We start from the raw sequence: 24981 nt of genomic DNA on the forward strand, positions 1-24981 counted from the left end.
AGGACCTGGAAGCAAACTAAGTATAAATGGATAAAGTCAGTATAAATGGATAAAGATGTGGTACATATATATAATGAAATATTACTCGGCCATTAAAAAGAATGAAATTATGCCATTTACAGCAATATGGATGGATCTAGAGATTTGTCATGGGCTTCCCTGGTAGCTCAGTTGGTAAAGAATCTTCCTGCAATGCAGGAAACCCCAGTTTGATTCCTGGGTCAGGAAGATCCCCTGGAGAAGGGACAGGCTACCCTTTCCAGTATTCTTGGGCTTCCCTGGTGGCTCAGATGGTAAAGAATCTGCCTGCAGTATGGGAGACCTGGGTTCGATCCCTGAGTTGGGAAGATCCCCTGCAGGAGGGCATGACAACCCACTCTAGTATTCTTGCCTGGAGAATACTCCCATGGACAGAGGAGCCTGGCGGGCTCTAATCCATGGGGCTGCAAAGAGTCAGACACGACTGAGCAACTAAGCACAGCACACAGAGATTTGTCATACTGAGTAAAGTAAGTCAGACAGAAAAGGGAAAATATCATATGTCATCCCTTATATGTGGAATCTGAAAAGAGATGATACAAATGAACTTACGAAATAGAAGCAAACTCACAGACTCAGAATGAACTTATTTGCCAGGGAAATGGATGAGGGGAAGGGATAGTTACAGAATTTGGGATGTATGTATACACACTGCTATATTTAAAATGGATAACCAACAAGGACATACTGTATAGCATACAGAACTCTGCTTAACCTTGTGTGGCAGCCTGGAGGGGAGGGGAGTTTAGGGAAGAATAGATACATGTATATGTATACCTTCTCTGTTCACCTGAAACTATCACAACATTGTTAATCCGCTATAAGATCAGATCAGTCGCTCAGTCCTGTCTGACTCTTTGCGACCCCATGAATCGCAGCACGCCAGGCCTCCCTGTCCATCACCAACTCCTGGAGTTCACTGAGACTCATGTCCATCGAGTCGGTGATGCCACCCAGCCATCTCATCCTCTGCCGTCCCCTTCTCCTCCTGCCCCCAATCCCTCCCAGCATCAGAGTCTTTTCCAATGAGTCAACTCTTCGCATGAGGTGGCCAAAGTATTGGAGTTTCAGCTCTAGCATCATTCCTTCCAAAGAAATCCCAGGGCTGATCTCCTTCAGAATGGACTGGTTGGATCTCCTTGCAATCCAAGGGACTCTCAAGAGTCTTCTCCAACACCACAGTTCAAAAGCATCAATTCTTCAGTGCTCAGCCTTCTTCACAGTCCAACTCTCACATCCATACATGACCATAGGAAAAACCATAGCCTTGACTAGATGAACCTTTGTTGGCAAAGTAATGTCTCTGCTTTTGAATATGCTATCCAGGTTGGTCATAACTTTCCTTCCAAGGAGTAAGCGTCTTTTAATTTCATGGCTGCAGTCACCATCTGTAGTGATTTTGGAGCCCAGAAAAATAAAGTTTGACGCTGTTTCCCCATCTATTTCCCATGAAGTGGTGGGACTGGATGCCATGATCTTTGTTTTCTGAATGTTGAGCTTTAAGCCAACTTTTTCACTCTCCTCTTTCACTTTCATCAAGAGGCTTTGAGTTCCTCTTCACTTTCTGCCATAAGGGTGGTGTCATCTGCATATCCGAGGTTATTGATATTTCTGGCAGCAATCTTGATTCCAGTTTGTGTTTCTTCCAGTCCAGCATTTCTCATGATGTACTCTGCATAGAAGTTAAACAAACAGGGTGACAATATACAGCCTGGATGAACTCCTTTTCCTTTTTGGAACCAGTCTGTTGTTCCATGTCCAGTTCTAACTGTTGCTTCCTGACCTGCATACAAATTTCTCAAGAGGCAGATCAGGTGGTCTGGTGTTCCCATCTCTTTCAGAATTTTCCACAGTTTATTGTGATCCACACAGTCAAAGGCTTTGGCATAGTCAATAAAGCAGAAATAGATGTTTTCCTGGAACTCTCTTGCTTTTTTGAAGATCCAGCAGATGTTGGCAATTTGATCTCTGGTTCCTCTGCCTTTTCTAAAACCAGCTTGAACATCAGGAAGTTCACGGTTTACATATTGCTGAAGCCTGGCTTGGAGAATTTTGAGCATTATTTTACTAGCGTGTGAGATGAGTGCAATTGTGCAGTAGTTTGAGCATTCTTTGGCATTGCCTTTCTTTGGGATTGGAATGAAAACTGACCTTTTCTAGTCCTGTGGCCACTGCTGAGTTGTCCAAATTTGCTGGCATATTGAGTACAGCACTTTCACAGTATCATCTTTCAGGATTTGGAATAGCTCAACTGGAATTCCATCACCTCCACTAGCTTTGTTCGTAGTGATGATTTCTAAGGCCCGCTTGACTTCACATTCCAGGATGTCTGGCTCTAGGTCAGTGATCACACCATCCTGATTATCTGGGTCGTGAAGATCTTTTTTGTACAGTTCTTCTGTGTATTCTTGCCATCTCTTCTTAATATCTTCTGCTTCTGTTAGGTCCATACCATTTCTGTCCTTTATCGAGCTCATCTTTGCATGAAATGTTCCTTTGGTATCTCTGATTTTCTTGAAGAGATCTCTAGTCTTTCCCATTCTGTTGTTTTCCTCTATTTCTTTGCATTGATCTCTGAAGAAGGCTTTCTTATCTCTTCTTGCTATTCTTTGGAACTCTGCATTCAGATGCTTATTCAGATCCTTTTCTCCTTTGCTTTTTGCTTCTCTTCTTTTCACAGCTATTTGTAAGGCCTCCCCAGACAGCCATTTTGCTTTTTTGCATTTCTTTTCCACGGGGATGGTCTTGATCCCTGTCTCCTGTACAATGTCACGAACCTCATTCCATAGTTCATCAGGCACTCTATCTATCAGATCTAGGCCCTTAAATCTATTTCTCACTTCCACTGTATAATCATAAGGGATTTGATTTAGGTCATACCTGAATGGTCTAGTGGTTTTCCCTACTTTCTTCAATTTAAGTCTGAATTTGGCAATAAGGAGTTCATGGTCTGAGCCACAGTCAGCTCCTGGTCTTGTTTTTGCTGACTGTATAGAGCTTCTCTATCTTTGGCTGCAAAGAATATTATCAATCTGATTTTGGTGTTGACCATCTGGTGATGTCCACGTATAAAGTCTTCTCTTGTGTTGTTGGAAGAGGGTGTTTGTTATGACCAGTGCATTTTCTTGGCAAAACTCTATTAGTCTTTGCCCTGCTTCATTCCCTATTCCAAGGCCAAATTTGCCTGTTACTCCAGGTGTTTCTTGACTTCCTACTTTTGCATTCCAGTCCCCTATAATGAAAAGGACATCTTTTTTGGGTGTTAGTTCTAAAAGGTGTTGTAGGTCTTCATAGAACTGTTCAACTTCAGCTTCTTCAGCGTTGCTGGTTGGGGCATAGACTTAGATTACTGTGATATTGAATGGTTTGCCTTGGAAACGAACAGAGATCATTCTGTCATTTTTGAGATTGCATCCAAGTACTGCATTTCGGACTCTTTTGTTGACCATGATGGCCACTCCATTTCTTCTGAGGGATTGCTGCCCACAGTAGTAGATATAATGGTCATCTGAGTTAAATTCACCCATTCCAGTCCATTTCAGTTCTCTGATTCCTAGAATGTCGACATTCACCCTTGCCATCTACAAAATAAAAAGTTTAAAAAAAGATGTTTGTGTTTTATCTGGTATATGTATCATTAGCTGGTGGAAGAATGTATTTCAGATATCTAGTTTATCTGTAAGTGCTTTTTTTTACACATTAAGATTAATGTCATGCTGATTATATACATTGCAAATACTTACCTAGTTTGTTTTTTGTCTTTAACCTTATTTGTATTTTCCTTTACTCAACATAAAAATTTATTTTTTATATGGTTAGATCTTCTCATTTTTCCCTTTGTGTTTTCATACCTTTTTTGTCATGTTTCCAAAGACCTTCCCTACCATAAGATAGTATCCTTTTTTTCCTACTATTTTCCTGGTTTATTTTTTCAATAAATTTCTCATTATTGAGTAATTTTAGATACATCAAAAATTTTAAAGTATGGAATTCCTATATTTTTAACTTATATTTTCCTCTCCATGAAATTTTTTATATATGCATCCCTTTACCGTTTATTCAAAAATAATTTAATACAACTGTATTCCAGGTACTGTTCTAGGCCCTGCAGACATGGCAATGAAGAGAGAGCTCAGATTCATCCTTTAATTTATTATTATATTGAGCTTATATTCTAGTGAGATAGACAGACAATAACTGGTCAGTATACTTTGGAAAAATGTCATTCTCGTGTGGCTCTTATCCATTTGTATTCTGAGGCTATTTATCTCACTTGTTGTAAAGTTAGTAGTGAGTGGGAATTATTTTTTTTTAAGGTACATAGTACATCATAAGTGGGCTTCCCAGGTGGTGCTAGTGGTAAAGAACTCGCCTACCAGTGCAGGAGACATAAAAGACGCTAGTTCAACTCCTACGTTGGGAAGATCTCCTGGAGGAGAGCATGACAACCCACTCCTGTGTTCTTGCCTGGAGAATCCCATGGATAGAGGAGCCTGGCTGGCTACAGTCCATAAAGTCGCAAAGAGTCGGACACGACTGAAGTGACTTAGCATGCATGCACGCACACACATCATAAGCACATAATAATAAATGTTTTTTTTTAAGTGGATGAGTTAATGGACCTATGTCATTTACATAGACAGTATATTTTCTTCACTTATTTTTATCAGTTGTAGACTAGGCCCATTACAATACAAACCCCTTCTGTTTAATTAGCAATGTCTTAAGTGTTTTTAGGGTTTGATCATCATGATAAAAAAATAATAAACAGTTAACACTGAGTACATACTATGTGCCATGAATTAAGTCATTTAATATTCTTTAAGATAAGTATTTATATTCTCCTCATTTTCTGGTTGAAGAAATTTTAGCTTAAGGACTCATAGTCAAGAAGAAGAAGAGAGAGGTTAGGAACTCAAGAAGCATTTGGATCTAAAACTTGAACCAAGACTAGTGCTTCTTTATTCATAAACAGTCCACTACTCTTCAACAAGCATCCTCTACTCTTATCAGGCATATTCCTTCTTTCTCTCTGGCACACTACATTCACTTTCAACCTCCATAGATGCTTATATTGAACTTTCAGCCTCTCTACCAGCCCCCCAACAAATGCACACATATACACCTAAAATACTGTATTCTTTTTACAAACCTTATCCTTTAAATTCTAAACTCAATCTCACCTCCTTTCCAACAACTCTTTTTCTAAGTTTCTAAAGTATCAATAGTCTGTAAGTCTCTTCCAACTGTGATACACATAAAACTAGGGCTATAAGAGTTCCTAGGGCATGGGAATATATAATTTTCAAGAACTGTTATGTAGATCTTCCATTTCTACTGTGTTCTTTTCTAAAACTTCTATAATTATGCCTATGATGAGGGTGTCAGGCTCCTTCATTCCTGCCATCCCTTTAACAATTACTTCTCTTCCACTTCACAAAGAAAACCCAAAATAAAAAGGATGAAGTGAGAGGAACATATCTTTCACCTACTATAAATTTTACTGTGATGAATTGCCATGTGGTTTTAAAACCTCCAGGGGCACCAAACAAAGGAATAATTCAAAATATTGACATCAGTGTAAGAAAGAAAATGACTTAATGATTGGGTTAAAAACCTTTTGCAACCAGGTAATCTCCAATTTTAACAAAATTGAAGGAAGACTAAGTTGAGTAGCAGCTAATAGATCATTAAAATAATTTTATTAGTATATCCATATGTAATTTTTGGCATATAACTCAGAATGAATTTGACAGTTTGTTTGACATCTGTATTTATCAGGATGAGGTTTCTCAGAACTAGAAACCTCCTAGAAAATAGGAATAGGATTAATACTTAATGTTGTGCCATTTAATCAATAATTTATTTATTCACACATACCTTAACTAATTAAAGAACCCAATGTGCTCACCATTGAGATACATTTCTAATTAAATTTTATCCTTAATGCCAATAATTATCAAAATAGATAATATATATGTTGTTTTGATCGATTTATATGAACAATGATTTTTAAAATAGTTCAATCTAGAGAACTCCTTAGAGCCTATGGTCATAGGAAATTTTAAAATCTGATGACATATTTTTGATGCATAGAAATATGGTAAGATAATCAATAAAAGACTGCCAACCATAAAGTTCTATTACATTACGATAAAACTAGGGGAAATTGAAATGGAAATATGAATTCAAGGAGAAAATGAATAATATTAATTTCCATCTGTTAAACTTTTAAAATTGAAAAATGAAAGTATCAAATTCCTATGATATTAATATTTAGATTAATAAACATAATTAGATTATGTTTTAAAGAGTTGTATTATAGTGTCATTTTTAAATATTGATATTTAAATATACTGGAAATTATATATCCTTAACAACTAGTTACACTTAGAATTTTTAAATCTAGATGTCAACATAATATATAATAGAGTATATAATTTTTCATATTCTTTTAGGGAGTACATGAAAAGAAATACTTAAAGGCTACTGTCCTCATTTGTTCTCATTTATTTCTTGAGTAGGTTTCTTATCTTCCTGTCTAGATTACAAGTTCTCTTTGTATAAAAATTATATCCTATTTCTTCCATTTTCTCCAGAGATTCATGAAAAGGAGCAAGTAAGCAAAGTAACATGCTCATGAATTTTATGTATGTTTTGCAAATATTGCTCAATTCTGCTCTTTGATCAGGAAAGTGTCTTCATCCCAAATATAATTTCTCCCCACCCCACCCCCACCTGCTATTGATGCCTGGCATTCCTTCAAATAGTGTCACAAATTTTAATTCCACATTTATTCAAAATGTGTATATTCTTAGGAGATGTAACATTGATCTAGAATCATATTAGACTAAACTACTTCCTGAGAACAAGTTTTTGTGAAGGAGAGTGAGGACAGTCAGGAGATTTACATGTTGACTCCTTGACCTGATTGCAAACAAGCATCTTTTCTTTATTGAAGTGACCCTGAGGGGCCTGTTAGGTAGGACCTTATTGGAAAAGGTCAGTTTTCATTCCAATCCCAAAGAAAGGTAGTGCCAAAGAGCACTCAAACTACCGCACAATTGCACTCATCTCACACGCTAGTAAAGTCATGCTCAAAATTCTCTAAGCCAGGCTTCAACAGTACATGAACCATGAACTTGCAGATATTCAAGCTGGTTTTAGAAAAGGCAGAGGAACCAGAGATCAAATTGCCAGCATCCTCTGGATCATCAAAAAAGCAAGAGAGTTCCAGAAAAACATCTATTTCTGCTTTATTGACTATGGCAAAGCCTTTGACTGTGTGGATCACAATAAACTGTGGAAAATTCTGAAAGAGATGGGAGTACCAGACCACCTGACCTGCCTCTTAAGAAACCTGTATGCAGGTCAGGAAGCAACAGTTAGAACTGGACATGGAACAACAGACTGGTTCCAAATAGGAAAAGGAGTACGTTAAGGCTGTATATTGTCACCCTGCTTATTTAACTTCTATGCAGAGTACATCATGAGAAACGTTGGGTTGGAAGAAGCACAAGCTGGAATCAAGATTGCCGGGAGGAATATCAGTAACCTCAGATATGCAGATGACACCACCCTTATGGCAGAAAGTGAAGAGGAACTAAAGAGCCTCTTGATGAAAGTGAAAGAGGAGAGTGAAAAAGTTGGCTTAAAGCTCAACATTCAGAAAACGAAGATGATGGCATCTGGTCCCATCACTTCATGGCAAATAGATGGATAAACAGTGGAAACAGTGGCAGACTTTATTTTGAGGGGCTCCAAAATCACTGCGGATGGTGACTGCAGCCATGAAATTAAAAGATGCTTACTCCTTGGAAGAAAAGTTATGACCAACCTAGCTGCTGCTGCTGCTTCTAAGTCGCTTCAGTCGTTTCCGACTCTGTGCAACCCCCTAGACGGTAGCCCACCAGGCTCCGCTGTCCCTGGGATTTCCAGGCAAGAACACTGGAGTGGGTTGCCATTTCCTTCTCCAGTGCATGAAAGTGAAAAGTGAAAGTGAAGTCGTTCAGTCGTGTCCGACTCGTCGCGACCCCATGGACGGTAGCCCTACCAGGCTCCTCCGTCCATGGGATTTTCCAGACAAGAGTACTTGAGTGGGTTGCCATTGCCTTCTCCAGACCAACCTAGACAGCATATTAAAAAGCAGAGACATTATTTTACCAACAAAAGTCCGTCTAGTTAAGGCTATGGTTTTTCCAGTAGTCATGTATGGATGTGAGAGTTGGACTATAAAGAAAGCTGAGTGCAGAAGAATTGATGCTTTTGAACTGTGGTGTTGGAGAAGACTCTTGAGAGTCCCTTGGACTGCAAGGAGATCCAACCAGTCCATCCTAAAGGAGATCAGTCCTGAATATTCATTGGAAGGAGTGATGTTGAAGCTGAAACTCCAATACTCTGGCCACCTGATGCGAAGAGCTGACTCATTGTAAAAGACCCTGATGCTGGGAAAGATCAAAGGCAGAAGGACAAGGGGATGACAGAGGATGAGATGGTTGGATGCCATCACCGACTCAATGGACATGAGTTTGAGTAAACTCCGGGAGTTGGTGATGAACAGGAGGCCTGGTGTGCTGCAGTCTATGAGGTCACAAAGAGTCGGACACAAATGAGCAACTGAACTCAGTTTTAAATGATCAACCACATCAAAATCCTCATTTCTGGTAAAATATCACTCTTGAATAGAGTGCCTCCCAGTTCCTAGACTGACTGAGAAATGAAGAGTGACACATTTAGAGTGACACTGCTAGGCCTCCAATTTGCAAGAAAACTGAGCAGTCACAGCTGAACCTTCCTTTGGGAGAGTGAATGAGTTAAAACACATTTTCTGTTTCTAGTAACTCCGCATAATCAATGCCTTTGGCTGCAAATTTTAGGGAAATTTAGGGAAGGTTTTAATGCAGTGCCTAGAATGGAATGTGCATTCCATAGATCTTGGTCAAATAAATGGATTTTCAGGAAGGGAAAAGTACTCAAGTAATAATGGATAATAAATTAGACTGCCAATTAATCTGTAACCCAAGTCACTAAAGATGTGCACCCTTGACTCATTTTTCTCTGCAGCAAGTGAAAGGGAACCTTGCTAGGCTGCAGGCCTGCATCTCAGAACTCCGCATACTGCAAAGAGAAGGTTGTTTCAGACCACAAGGCACTTCTCTGCAGCTGGCAATAGAGGATGGGCTCCAGCAGTTCAAACAGTACAGCAGACATGTGAGCACAGGTGCAGCTCTGACCTACAGTTCCCTGGAGGTAAGAGATGCTGGCCTTAGGACACTAAGCTTTCTTCCCATTTAAGTCCATCGAAATCCTTCATTATTTGCCATCCTTCTATTGTTCGCTGTTTCATTTACTTGAAGGTCATCACTAGGCACTCCATTGGGTATGTGAGTGAGTTAAAATACATTCAGTCTCTGTAACATCAGGCATCAAACAAATGAGTTTAAAAATAATTATGCTCTCATCCATATGCTTATTCACCAATTAAAATGTCTATGTACAAAAGAAAATTGCATATATTTAATACTTGCCTTCCAGAGTTTGATGTTCAGCCTGGATTCAGATTGAGCAAGGAGAGACATCCAAGGGAAGTACCACTGAGAAAAGAGCATATAAGCTCTCTGATACTTAGTACACATCTAACAAGTGGAATTTAAGGATTCTGTTTCCTTTGTTTCTTCATGAAATCAAAGCACTTTGAGCAAGAGGGATACTGCCTGTGATTCAAGCAATCTTAAAAGCTGAAACGCAGTGGGGGACTTCCCTGGCAGTCCAGTTGTTGAGACTCCGTGCTCCCAATGCAGGTGGTGTGGATTTAGTCTCCGGCTGGGGAATTAACATCCTACATGCTGTGGCATGGCCAAAAAAACACTGAAACAAGGATGGCTTCTCACTAGTCACTTTCTGGGATAGATTCAGTTTGTTTGGAAGGGTGCTGTGATGATCTATCCCACCAGACCTCTCCCACCAGAATCTGTCAAATAAAACTTGATTTGCAAGTTACAATTAAATCCTCTTCTGTGCTCTAAGACACTACTACCAATTTCTTTGATGTTTATCCTCTAGATCTAATCTCTTACATTCTTCACTCTGTACATCAGTGAAAGAGGGCACAATGATTCTTTGTTTTATTTCCAGATTACCGTTCTGACTTCACAGCCTGGAAAAGAGGTGGTCAAACAGTTGGAGGAAGGATTGAAAGATACAGACCTAGTCAGGATCAGGAAGCTTCAGGTGGTTGAGATCACAAAGCGAGTCCTAGAATGTATGAACTCAGCATCCCCTGTTGAAGAGCCCAGCAATGAGGGTAAGGATTAAATGAAAAGGTTAAAAGGATGGTTAGAATTTTAATGAGTAGTCTTTTACAGCTGAGGAAGATTATTTTCCATGGTCTTTTTATATTCTTAAATGAAATAAATCCAACAGATTTCACTGTGGTCCAGAAAAGTGTTTCTAGGTGATAGCGTTTAGTTTTTAATCTTATTTTTAATTTTAGAAGCTATATATATATATTAGTGTAAAATCTGAAACATTATAGGTAAAGAAAGTTAAAAATTCCTTCCTCCTCAAGAGATTGGGGTATCCTTTGTAATGTTCTAACAAATAGATATATAGAAATACTTTATATTTTAATGGGATCATCACATACATAATAATCTGTAACCCTCTTTGTGTGTTGTACAGCTGTCTATGTTAGTATCTGTAGACATGCTTCATTTTTTTACTGGATACATGATGTTTTTTACTTTCTGGTTGGACCATAGTTTGTTTGTTTAATTGCTTATTAGTGAATAACTTGGTTTATTACATTTTGCTGTACGAAGAGACTTACATGCAGGGCTGGCTTCATTGGGCCTATGACCAGTACAGTCATTCAAGGCCCTGCATTTAAAAAGACCCCATGCTTAGAATTTAATGCTTTTGGGTAACTGTCTTAAAATTCTTGATAATTTTATTTTTGAATTTGTGCTTTGTAAGTGAAGTTTGATGGAACAATGGAACATGTGCCAGGGGACTATATTCTCAGTTCATATGTGTCCTGCCTACTTCCTACCTCCCCAGAATGGGTTCTCAGTCACTAGCTTTCCAGTCCTGATGGTCCTAGACTGCCTACCCCTACCAGTCACTACTAGCACCAGATCCTACACTTCTCTGAAGAGAAAATACTTAAACTGAGTTTTTAAATACAAGTAGAAATTAACCAAGCAGAGGGAGAGGAAAGGGAGACTCAAAAAGGAGACCAGGGGCATGAGAAAGCAAGATAAATCATCTTTCAGAGATAAACGCATGGTTCCATGTCAGGAGCCTATCAGGCAGAGGCAGGAGTAAGGCTCTAGAGGTAGACAAAGGTTAGATGAAGAAAGGCCATATATGCCATGTGCCCGTTCTGAGACATTTGGATTTAATGCTGAAGCATTGGAAATTTATGAAAAGATTTTGGTCAGAAAGTCAAATAGAGATTCTCAAGTTATGGAATTTAAGATTTTTAACTGATTTTAACTTATCCAAAACTCAAGTTAAATTCACCCTCCAGCAGTTATATTGGCTTTCTCCAAGGTTATACACACCTGGAGGTGCTCACTGTTCTGATACCATTGATCTCTTCCTGGTACCACAAAAATAACCTCACTCTTCACTTCACACCCTAATTGGGTCAGGGAGTTGGTAGCTAAGGGTGTGTTTCCCATCGAATTCTGACTCATGTGTATCCTTCCAGCATCATGGACCTCTGACATTGTGCCAGTTGGGGAAGGAGGGTAACCAGCCTTGCTGTGTGGTATATGATATCTTACCTACTATTCAGTTCAGTTCAGTCGCTCAGTCGTGTCCGATTCTTTGCGACCCCATGAATTGCAGCACGCCAGGCCTCCCTGTCCATCACCAACTCCCAGAGTTCACTCAGACTCACGTCCATCGAGTCAGTGATGCCATCCAGCCATCTCATCCTCTGTTGCCCCCTTCTCCTCTTGCCCCTAATCCCTCCCAGCATCAGACTCTTTTCCAATGAGTCAACTCTTCGCACGAGGTGGCCAAAGTACTGGAGTTTCAGCTTTAGCATCATTCCTTCCAAAGAAATTCCAGGGCTGATCTCCTTCAGAATGGACTGGTTGGATCTCCTTGCAGTCCAAGGGACTCTCAAGAGTCTTCAAAAGCATCAATTCTTCAGCACTCAGCCTTCTTCACAATCCAACTCTCACGTCCATACATGACCACAGGAAAAACCATAGCCTTGACTAGAAGAACCTTTGTTGGCAAAGTAATGTCTCTGCTTTTGAATATGCTATCTAGGTTGGTCATAACTTTCCTTCCAAGGAGTAAGTGTCTTTTAATTTCATGGCTGCAGTCACCATCTGCAGTGATTTTGGAGCCCAAAAAAAATAAAGTCTGACACTGTTTCCACTGTTTCCCCATCTATTTCCCATGAAGTGATGGGACCGGATGCCCATCACTTCATGGGAATTAAAATAGAAAATTAAAAATAGAGAACATTAAAAAGGATTAAGGGAAAAGCAACAAATAACACACAAAGAAACTTCCATATGGCTATCAGCTGATTTTTCAGCAGAAACTCTTCAGGCTAGAACCGGGTGGCACAATATATTTAAAGTGATGAAAAGGAAAAAGCTATAACCAAGAATACTCTGCCCAGAAAGATTGCCTTCAAAAATCAGGAATAAAACATGGGGGCCCCGTTACTGCTTTGATTCAGCATAGTTAATCATAGTGGTTTCCCAGATGGTGCTAATGATAAAGAACCCGCCTGCCAATGCATGAGACATAGAGACGTGTTCAATCCCTGAGTAGGGAAGATCCCCTGGAGAAGGGAATGGCAACCCATTCCAGGATTCCTGCCTGGAGAATCCCATGGACAGAGGAGCCTGGCAGGCTATAGTGCATGGTTGGACACAACTAAAGCGACGTAGCACACATGCATGCAGTTGTCATAGACTAGCAAAATAAGAAAAATACTAAAAAAATGTGAAGATTGGAAAGAAAGAAACAAAACTATTTTTATCTGAAACATACTTAATTGGCTACATTAATAACCAAAAGATTCTATGGAAAAATTAGTAAGAGTGTAACAAGGTGTTTGGACATACCCATGGACTATAGCTCGCCAGGCTCCCTGAGGATTCTCCAGGTAAAAATACTGGAGTGGGTTGCCATGCCCTCCTCCAGGGAATCTTCCCAAACCAGGGATCGAATCCAAGTCTTTCCCACTGCAGGCGGTTCTTCACCGTCTGAGCCAGTGCGGAAGCCCAGATGTAAGACAAACATACAAAGTCAGTAGCATTTCTATAATTAGAAACAAACTCTTAGAAACTTCCATTTTTAAATAAATACCTTTTACAAGAATAAAAGAGTAAAGTATTTAGAAATAAAGTTTAACAAAAGATGCATAGAATAGTTATTGGGAAAAGTTGAAAGCTTTACTGATGGCACCTTAAAGAAGATATAACTAAGTGGAGCATGTTAATGGATAGAAACATTCAATATCATAAGGATTCAGTTCTCCCCAAATTGATCTATCAATGCAATTCCAATCAAAATGCTATCAGAATTTTTTGATGAACTTCCAAGCTAATCCTAATATATATATTTAAAAGGTGATGGAATTCCAGTTGAGCTATTTCAAATCCTAAAAGATGGTGCTATGAAAGTGCTGCACTCAATATGCCAGCAAATTTGGAAAACTCAGCAGTGGCCACAGGACTGGAAAAGGTCAGTCTTCATTCCAATCCCAAAGAAAGGCAATGACAAAGGATGTTCAAACTACCACACAATTGCATTCATCTCACATGCTAGTAAAGTAATGCTCAAAATTCTCCAAGCCAGGCTTCAGCAATATGTGAAATGTGAACTTCCAGATGTTCAAGCTGATTTTAGAAAAGGCAGAGGAACCAGAGATCAAATTGCCAACATCTGCTGGATCTTCAAAAAAGCAAGAGAGTTCCAGAAAAACATCTATTTCTGCTTTATTGACTATGGCAAAGCCTTTGACTGTGTGGATCACAATAAACTGTGGAAAATTCTGAAAGAGATGGGAATACCAGACCACCTGACCTGCCTTTTGAGAAACCTGTATGCAGGTCAGGAAGCAACAGTTAGAACCAGACACGGAACAACAGACTGGTTCCAAATAGGAAAAGGAGTACATCAAGGCTGTATATTGTCACCCTGCTTATTTAACTTCTATGCAGAGTACATCATGAGAAATGATGGGCTGGAAGAAGCACAAGCTGGAATCAAGATTGCCAGGAGAAATGTCAATAACCTCAGATATGCAGATGACACTACCCTTATGGCAGAAAGTGAAGAGGAACTAAAAGCCTCTTGATGAAAGTGAAAGAGGAGAGTGAAAAAGTTGGCTTAAAGCTCAACGTTCAGAAAACAAAGATCGTGGCATTTGGTCCCATCACTTCATAACAAATAGTTGGGGAAACAGTGGAAACAGTGGCTGACTTAATTTGGGGGGCTCCAAAAATCACTGCAGATGGTGATTGCAGCCATGAAATTAAAAGACATTTACTCCTTGGAAGAAAAGTTATGACCAACCTAGATAGCATATTCAAAAGCAGAGACATTACTTTGCCAACAAAGGTCCGTCTAGTCAAGGCTATGGTTTTTCCAGTGGTCATGTACGGATGTGAGAGTTGGATTATAAAGAAAGCTGAGCGCCAAAGAATTGATGCTTTTGAACTGTGGTGTTGGAGAAGACTCTTGTGAGTCCCTTGGACTGCAAGGAGATCCAACCACTCCATCCTAAAGGAGATCAGTCCTGGGTGTTCCTTGGAAGAACTGATGTTGAAGCTGAAACTCCAATACTTTGGCCACCTGATGTGAAGAGCTGACTCATTTGAAAAGACCCTGATGCTGGGAAAGATTGAGGGCAGAAGGAGAAGGGGATGACAGAGGATGTGATGGTTGGATGCCATCACCGACTCAATGGACATGAGTTTGAGTAACCTCCGGGAATTGGTGATGCACAGGGAGTCCTGGCATGCTGCAGTTCATAGGATCACAAAGAGTCGGACATGACTGAGCGACTGAACTGAACTGAAGATATATATTAAAGCTAAAGGTTTCCCTTGCCTGATATTAAGATGATTATTAATATAAGACTATTCTAATTAAGATAGTGTTGTATTTCTACAGGGAAAGACAAATGTCCAGTTTAGAACAGATGAGAGAACCCAAAAACAGACAGCCACATTATATGAAAACTTAATATGTGGCTAAGTTGACATGACAAAGCAATAGGAAAGAATGGATCTAGTCATTAAATCATACTGAAACTATAAGCATTCCATATGGGAAAAAATGAAATTTGATCCCTTCTGCTGCTGCTAAGTTACTTCAGTCGTGTCTGACTCTGTGCGACCCCATAGACAGCAGTCCACCAGGCTCCCCTGGCCCTGGGATTCTCCAGGCAAGAACACTGGAGTGGGTTGCCATTTCCTTCTCCAATGTATGAAAGTGAAAAGTGAAAGTGAAGTTGTTCAGTCGTGTCCAACTCTTCGCGACCCCATGGACTGCAGCCTACCAGGCTCCATTTACAATACTATATTTTAAATAGATTAAAGGCTTAAATTTGAAAGTTAAAACTTGAAAAATTTGCAGGAAAATACAGGAGAAAATTTTATCACGGAAGTTAGGGAGGAGGAAGAATAAATTTGCTAAGCATAAAGTAAAAGACTGATATTTTATGGTATTTGATTACTTCAAAATTAAGAATTTCTATTCATCAGAAACACCATAAAGAAAATAATGACATGTCATAACTATATTTATAACTCATATGACCAATAATGAATTGGTATCTAGAATACGGAATGCCTGAAACTTGATTTTTAAAAAAAGACTATCTAATTTTTAAATAAACAAAGTCTGAACAGGTATGTCACAGAAGAGGAAATCTCATGAAAAATAAACATAAGGAAAATTCTCACCATCATTAATAACCAGGGGAACACGAATTAAAACAATGATATCCCATCTTATACCCACTAGTTTGCAAAAAATTAACAAGTCTCACGAGAGTGTTAGCAATAGCAGAGCATGGAAACTCTTATATACTGACAGGAAAAATGTAATTGTTTCACAAATAGTCATTTTGTTATAAAGTAACATCCATAATACCCTACAACCTAGCAGTTCCATCCCTAGGAGAATGTCTCCAGAAAAACTTTTTATAAATGTGCACTTAAAGACATGTACAAGAACATGAATATTGACATTATTTAAAAAGCCAAAAATTAGAGTACTCAAATGTCCATTGAATGACTCATGAATAAATGTGTGTGCATGCTCAGTTGCTCACTGGTGTCTGACTCTGCAACTCCATGGACTGTAGCCTGCCAGGCTCTCTGTCCATGGGATTTACCAGGCAAGAATACTAGAGTGGGTTGCCATTCCCTTCTCCAGGGGATCTTCTCAATCAAGGGATCAAACCTATGCCTCCTGCATTGGCAGGCAGATTCTTTTACCATTACAATGTATATTCACAAAGTAGAATATCATACAGTTATGGAAATGAATGAACCACAGCTACCTACAACAGTGTTGACAGATCTTTTGAATACTGAGGAAAAAAGCAGATAACCAAGAATGTAGACAATAAGACACCTCTTTATAAAGCTCAAGCAAAACTAAAAGTATTTAATAAAACTAGCTTTAAAAGGAAAGATAAGATTTTTAAAAATTCAGCGTAGCGGTGTTTCCCTTAGAGAAGATCAGAGCAAAGCATATAGATACCTTACTAGCATCGTTGATCGACATCTTAAGTTAAAGGCTTCATGAGTGTTCATTTTGCTGTTATGCTTCATAGCTTAAATATGTGGTGCCTATATTCATTTGCATGTAATAAAATGTTTATAGTAGCTTTCCAAAGAATGACTAAGTAATCAATACGACAAAACTAAAACAGCCACTGTGATCAATGCCTTTTGGCACCCAGAGGGTGTCATCCATGTTAACAGCAGTCTGCATTCGTTGGGGTATGTATGTCTTTCAACCAGTTACAAATCATCTTAATGATGCTGTCAACCGGCCTCCATTTCTCAGCCTTGGAACCACAAGAATATCAGGTTTCTTTTCTAAGTGCTCACAAACCATCTGTTTAGTATTTCCTCCTAGTCTTTGCCAGGGATTGATGTCAAGCTATTTTATCCATATGCGTTCTCAGGAAACACCAAATGTTAACAGCCCAAACATATAAGATAAAGATTCATTGCGTCCTAAAGGATTCCAGAAAAAAAAAAAAAAACTTTTCTATGATTCATGCTTCAACACAGTTGTCAGAATTCTACTTACTGATTTTTTTTCTCTTTTCGGTATCCTTAAAAATACATCAGAAAATGCAGCTATCCATTGAATTTGTCTTTGAAAATTATATTAAAGTCATTTCCCTGTGGCATTAAGACTAAATTAGAACCACTATTCTTTTACTACCTAAAGATTTTTAACACAGAGACATTTATTAACAGGAGGCATGGCCTCAGAAAAATGACACCTCTTCTCTTCTTAAAAATTGAAGAATTTTTTTAGAGTTCAGTAGAAAACCTGAAGTTATTTGAAAATTAGGTCTTTTAATTTTTTCCTTACCTCTTTTGAAGAATAATTTGCATACTAAAAGTTTCATTCCCACTTCTCCAGTAGCTCAAATGGTAAAGAATCCAGCTGCAATGCAGGAGACTCTGGTTCAATTCCTGGGTTGGGAAGATCCCCAGGAGAAGGGATAGACTACCCACTTCAGTATTCATGGACTTCCCTGGTAGCTCAGATGTAAAGAATCAGCCTGCAGTGCAGGAGACCTGGGTTCGATCCCTGTATTGAGAAGATCCCCTGGAGGAGGGCATGGCAACCCACTCCAGTATTCTCACCTGGAGAATCCTCATGGACAGAGGAGCCTGGCAGGCTACATTCCATTGGGTGGCAAAGAGTTGGACACGACTGAGCGACCACGCACAGCACAAATTTCATCCAAACTGCACAAGCCAATGAGTTTTGACATTTGTATATGCCCACAAATCATCACCACAATCAAGATACAGAACACTTCCATCAACCCCAAAAGATTCTTCTTGCCCCTTTACACTCCATCCCTCACATATACTGCTGATCTGGTTTTTGTCTGTAGATTAGTTTGTATTTGATATAAATAGGATCGTATAAATGGTATAGAATCTTTTGTCTGACTTTTTCATTAGATTTTGAGATTCATTTATGTTGTTTATATCAACAAGGAGTTATTAGTTTCTTTTTATTTCTAAGCAGTATTATATGATTATGCCACATATTGTTTCCCCATTTTCCTGTTAATGGATGTTCAGTTGTTTCTAGTTTTTGACTATAGTTACTAAAGTTTCTACAAAATATCAGTACACATATCTTTGTATGGGCATATGTTTTTAGTTTTCATGAGTCTTACCATATTTATGGTTAATCTTTTTCCATCCACTTACTTTCAACCCGTTTGTGTCTTTATACTTAAAGTGTATCTTTTATAGACAGAAAATAATTGGGTCTTGCTTTCTACCTATTATGCTATTCTCTGCTTTTTTGGGGGGTATATACTCCATTAACATTTACCATAAATATTGACATTGTTGGATTTATGTCTGTCTGTCATTTTATTTTTTTGTTTGTCCTCTCTGGTTTTTGTTCATCTTTTCCCTGTTTTCCTGCTTTCTTCTGGATTAGCAAACATATTCAGAATTCAATCTTATCTATTATAATTTAGCTATATTTCCTTGCATTATTTTTAGTGGCTTCTATAGGGATTACATTATACATTCTTAACTTTTGAAAGTCTACTTAGAGTCAATATAGTACACTTCACATAAAACGCAGAAACCTCAAGATTACAGTACCTCACATAAAATAGAAACCTTGTGGGGATTAAAATATATTTTAACTTGTTTACAGCCTACTTAGAATTAATACAGTACTATGTCATGGATATTAAACAAACTTTGCACCTATGTGGGTCCATTTATCCCCCTGCACACACACATATACACATTGTCTTTTTGTTACAGTTGTCATGTGTGTTGAATCTACATTATAAACTTCACAAGGCAATATTATAAGTTTTTGCTTTAACAACCGTGTGTATATTATAGAAACTGAGAGAAAAATAGTTTTTATATTTACTGTTTCCAGTGTTCTTCACTTATTCCTCAAGATCCAGCTTTCCCTTAGGTATCATTTCCTTCAGGTCAAAGAACTTTAATATTTCCTGTAGCTTGTTTCTGGTCATGACAACTGCTCTTAGCTGTTATCTGAAAACGTAAATTTCACTTTCATTCTTGAAGGATGTTTTTACTATACATAGACTTAAGGGTTGACAGGATTCTTTTTTTTTCAGCACATTAAATATATTGCTCCATTGTCTTCCTGCTTTCCAGGGTTGCTCAATAAAAGTCACAGTCCTTAAATCACCTTCCCCTTTATGTAAAGGATGGATTCTCTGGATGCTTTCAAGAATTTTCTCTTTATGTGTGTTTTTAAGCAGTTTTATAATGATGTGACTGGGCACAGATTTCTTGTTTGGGTTAACTGAGCTTCTTTAATCTGTAACTTTATATCCTTAATCCAATTTGAGAGATTTGTAACCATTATTTCTTCAAATTTTTCTTTTCTGTCTCATTCCCTCTCCTTACTCCTCTGGTACTCCAATTACCCACATGTTAAACCTTTTAAAATTGTTCCACAGTTCCCTAAGGCTCTGTGGTTTTCTGCTTGTTTGTTTCATTTTGCCCAAACTCTTTTCTTTCTCTTCTTCAGATCAGATAATCTCTGTTGATCTGTCTTTAAATTCACTGATTCTCATCTCTCATCTCTATTCTGCCATTAGGCTCATGTGGGGAGTTTTCGTTTCAGATAGTATACTTTTCAGTTCTAAAATTTCCGTTTGGTACTTTTTTATATTTTCTATTTCTCCGTTGATATTTCCTATCTTTTCATTCATATTGAACATATTTTCCATTCCTTATGACCATAATTTTAATTATGGTGCTTTAAAGTCCTTATGTGATAACTCTAACATCTCTGTCATCTTGAGTTTGCATCTGTTGACTCTATTTTCCTCTGAAATTGGGTCACATTTTCTGATTCTTTGTATGCCAAAAACATTTGGATTGTTTTTTCTGTATGTTGTATAGACTCTGGAATCTATTATATTACTCTGAAAAGTGTTTGTTTTAGCAAACAGTTAACATTGTTAGACTCAAACTGCAACATTTCATGACCTGCAGTAGGCCCCTCACTCAAATCTCAGTTTCATTCTTTAAGCTTAAACTAGGCACTGCTTTCAGATTGCCCCACCTGGGGTCAGCGAGGTATCTGGACTCTCTGACCCTGGCTTTCTCGCTCTGTGGATTTCTTCCTCACTCACCAGAGGCTCTGGTTGCACCAGGCTGCTTCCCCTGGTAATGCTAGTGAAAGACAGAGGCCTTGGTAGTGAAGCTTTATTTGACCCCACACTGCTGTGATGGAGGCTACCTGCAGGACAAAGGTACAAAAAAATGGGAAACTCGTTCCTTGCTGATCACTTACTCTTAAGTTTCAACTCTTTTCACAAATCTATCTTTGTTCAGTCTCAAGAGACCTCAGGTAGTTATTTTGTTTTGTTTTTTTAATATTATCCAGAGTTTAAAGCTGTTATTGACAGGAAAATGAGTTCGTCAGGTATTAGATTGGAAGATCCTTATCACTCTCAGCAGTTTGGTTCCTTCTTTTTACCTCCTCTTCCATCTTCTATTTAGATTAATAGGGTCAAGTTCTTCATCATCTCTCTCTATATTTAGGAAATTATGACAAGTTATTCTGATTAAATTCCAACTCTTCTTTCCTCCTGTTCTTTCCCCCTCATCCACTGACACTCAGAAATAAACACAGCCCTGCTTTACTTGGCAAATGACTTGACTGCTCCCACTCAATCTTAGTACAATCTGGCTACTTCTCTACCTGAAATCACACCTATCATATACCCAACACTAGAGCATAGTTAGCACAGTACAAAGACTGATTCCCCAAAGGGACTTCCAATAAAACTGAAAACCATTCCAATGGGTAAAAAAAAAAAAGATTGATTGCAGTCAAAAATAGACACAAGTACATATATAAATTTAGTGTAGGATGAAGATGACAAATCACTAGAGCACAGATGGTTCAAAAAGTGGTCTGGGACAAGTGGTTAGCTATCTAGAAAATATTCTAAATGGACCAGGGACATTAATGTTAAGAATGATATTTTAAAAGTAGGTAAAGAAAACCCCGGTGAATTTCTTTTTTTTTTTTTTTCTTTTTTTTTTTTTTTTTTTAATTTTATTTTATTTTTAAACTTTACATAAGAAAACCCCGGTGAATTTCTTTATAATCAGAGCATAGGGAAAGATTTTCTACCTATGACTCAAAATCCAGGTATGATAATTTATTTAACTACATAAAAATTCACTATGTAAAAATTAAAATCTTTAGGCATGGCAAAGATCACCATAAACAAAATCGAAAAGACAACTGGGACTTTCCTGGTGGTGTAATGGGTAAGAATCTGCTTGCCAATGCAGGGGACATGGGTTCAGTCCCTGGTCTAGGAAGATTCCACATGCCTTGGAGCAGCTCAGCCTGTGCGCCACAACTTCTGAGCTCACGCTCTACAGCCCACAAGCCACAACTACTGAGCCCTTGAGACACAACTACTGAAACCTATGCGCCATAGAGCCTGTGCTCCACAGCAAAGAGTAGCCCCTGCTCCACACAGCTGGAGAAAGCCAGGAAAAACAACAAAGACCCAATGCAGCCAAAAATAAAAAATTAATTAATTAGTTATTTTAAAAAGACAACTGAAAAACTAGGAGAAAGTATTTGTAATTTATATCTTGGGGGGGAAATGACAAATATCTCTAATATATAAAGAATACTTAAAAATCAAGGGCGGGGGGAGACCAAAAACCCTATAGAAAAATGAACAAAAGACATATACAGATAATTTTTTAATTAATAAAAAAAATTTTTTAATGATCCTTAAACACATAAAAATATGCTCAACTTCAATCATTATTAGAGAAATGAAAACTAAGACTATACCAACATACCATTTCCCACCTTTAAATGGACAAAAGTTAAAAAGTATGATGACAACAACAACAAAAAACGTATGACCGCACATTGTATTGGTGACGCTGCATTTCCATTCAATGCTGGTACCATATACAATGGTACAGCCCATTGGAAAAAACTCTGATGCTGGGAAAGATTGAGGGCAGGAGGAGAAGGGGGCAACAGAGGATGAGATGGTTGGAAGGCATCATCGACACAATGGACATGAGTTTGAGCAAACTCTGGGAGATAGTGAAGGACAGGGAAGCCTGGCATGCTGCAGTCCATGGAATCACAAACAGCTGGACACACACGACTTAGCCACTGAACAATAATTGGCAGTATCTAACAAAACTACTTAGGCGTTTGCCTTTTTTTTAGGCATTTACTTTGACTCACGACTCTCACTTCTAAAAATCTAATACCCTGAAGATATACCTCTAATAATGTAAAAATGCATACATGTATAGAGGATTACAAAACTGTTATCTAGATTTTTATTGCTGTTGTTTAGGATATGTTTTAGGACTTTCTTTAGTTTCTGTCCCTTTTTTTTTAAAAACATTTCCTTACTCTACCTAAGTCCCCAGTAAGTATTACAGTCTTTTTTGGTTCCTCCAACTTTTATTTTCACCTCAGAGGAGATCTTTCTCTTAGCTTGCTTGGGCATTAAGAAGGCAAAGCTCCTTGGTCTGAGCTCTCAGGGCCATACCATTTCCTTCTCCAGGGGATCTTCCCAACCCAGGGATCGATCCCGTGTCTACTGCATTGGCATCAGGGCCACATCAATAGATTTAATGTCATCCTAATCCCATTTCCTCCTTTTCCTAAATAACCATTCCCCTGCTCTCCTCCAGCACCGCAGTGCCTTTGAAAACACTTCTTCCCAATCCACTTTTCTAATTTGCATTGCAATTTACATTAAATGCTTTTAGTTTATAGAATACATAAATTTGTGCAGAAAAGGAATATTTTTTTTTAAATACCTCCTAAGTCTTATGTTTCCCAAGTCAAACTGTGCTTTAGATCTTGGTATGTCTCAGTCAGTAGTGATCAACCCCTTTTGCATGTGAGTTGTAATTTTTTTTCTCAGTAAAATGAAAATAGAGCTAATTGAGACCCACAGATAAAATATGTTTTCTTACAAATTGAATCATATAAGTATGATATAATATGATTATTGAAGACAAAAATGTCACCAAGAAAAGAGGAAAGAAATGGCCCTGGCACTTAGTAACTAAATGTTCGTGTGCAGACAGCTGGGAGGCAGCTTTCTGCTGTTTCACCCTTTATAGTTTCATTATGCTTTAAGTCTACAAAGTGCTTTCCAGTATCATCATCTGATACTTAAATGAACCCTAAGCCTAGGTATTATCATCATCCACTTTATAGATGAAGAAATTGAACTTAGAGAGAAGTGGTGACTGGTCTAATATCATGAGGAAGTTAGGAGCATATTGGCTATGATTATTTGTGCAGTGACATTTGCTGAGCTCCCTGTTGTATTCCAGACCCTGTGCTAATGCTAGGTCTATAGAGGTGGGTAAGGTGCTACATCTGGTATCCACAGGCATGCAGATACCCGTCCATAACCAAGACCCTCTTTATTGCATCTACAAGATCTCTCTATTTGGGCTGGCCAGGGCAGGGCAAGTCAGGCATCTCAAAGCAGGATTGGATGGGACTCTGTGCTTCCACTGCAGGGGGCCCAGGTTTGATCCCTGGTCAGGAACTAGAAAGCCATGTGGCTAGGGGGGAAAAAAAAAAAAGAGGATTGGATGGCAGGGAATATTGTCAACTCCTGTCACGGGGTGTTGCTCCCATGGCTCCAGATGTGTGAGGATCCCATGCAGCTTCTCCCATTGGGAAGTCCCTACAACCAGTCACAGGCTTCTGCACCCTTAGGAACAATTCTGAAAAGATTACTCTCCCAGCCAAAGTAATTGCTCTGGAAACATTTCTTTTTTCTAATTCATCTACTTACTAAGGGCTGAAATTTTACATTTGGAATTATATTAAGACATGTCTCAGAGCTAGAGATGCCCATACGTCCCTATTTTGTCTCTAATAATGTAAATCATCCATTGTGGATCATTAGTATTACATTCTTTGGTTAACAATCGAGCCTCCTTTTTATTTTAGCCCACCTTAGGCTGCACCAGCTTGACCTTCCATTGTAAAACTCCCTGGGTAACTGACTAGGGCTGGAAAAGAGGCATGTCCACTACAAGCTGAGGGGTCTCTGCTTGAGTTCTGCTTACGGGACTCCCAGATTCCTCTCTCATTTTTCAACCACTGCCCGTTACTCCACAGGACAGGAAAGTATGTGTGGGAAGCCTGGACCGAGACATGGGTATCTCACACAAGCTAACAGTTTGGCACACCTTCAAACAAATGTCTTTAGAATACTAATTCAACAATTGTTTAGGAGCCAAGAGCTATAAAGAAGAAAAGGGAAAGGAGTAAGTGTGCCCCAGTCTTGCACACTTCTTCCCTAAGAAGAGTCAAAGGCTTGCAATAAAGGAACCCACCCTTCTTAGAAACAGGTGTAGTGACTACCTGTTGTTACATGAGCGTGTGCCTTTGGGGAGATCTCATCCTTCACCTCAGCTGCTTACCTGCCTGTCCTCACTTCCTCCCTTTTTCTGCTTTAGCCTTCTTGCTAGTCCTCCAATATACCAAGGTCATCCTCACTTTAAGACCTTTGACCTTGCTGATTCCTCTGTAAGGAACAGTCTTTCCATAGATGTTTTCATGACTTCCTCCTTCACTTGGTTCAAGTCTCTGCTCAGCTGTTATCTTCTTAGAGCATGCTTCTTCCCTGGCCAACCAAGAGAAAAG

The 24981-nt window shown here is 38.7% G+C and overlaps 1 protein-coding gene across 1 annotated transcript in view; it reads left to right on the plus strand.

Moving 5' to 3' along the window:
- Positions 1–24981, plus strand: part of M1AP (meiosis 1 associated protein) — a 79367-nt gene that overhangs the window by 19984 nt on the left and 34402 nt on the right. Inside the window, exons 3-4 of the mRNA XM_055539550.1 lie at positions 9103–9288; positions 10174–10342. Coding sequence (XP_055395525.1) covers positions 9103–9288; positions 10174–10342 — 355 coding nt within the window. The remainder of the gene's footprint in view (positions 1–9102; positions 9289–10173; positions 10343–24981) is intronic.

The sequence above is a fragment of the Bubalus kerabau genome, chromosome 11 (assembly GCF_029407905.1).
Source record: "Bubalus kerabau isolate K-KA32 ecotype Philippines breed swamp buffalo chromosome 11, PCC_UOA_SB_1v2, whole genome shotgun sequence".
Taxonomy (NCBI): Eukaryota; Metazoa; Chordata; class Mammalia; order Artiodactyla; family Bovidae; genus Bubalus; species Bubalus kerabau.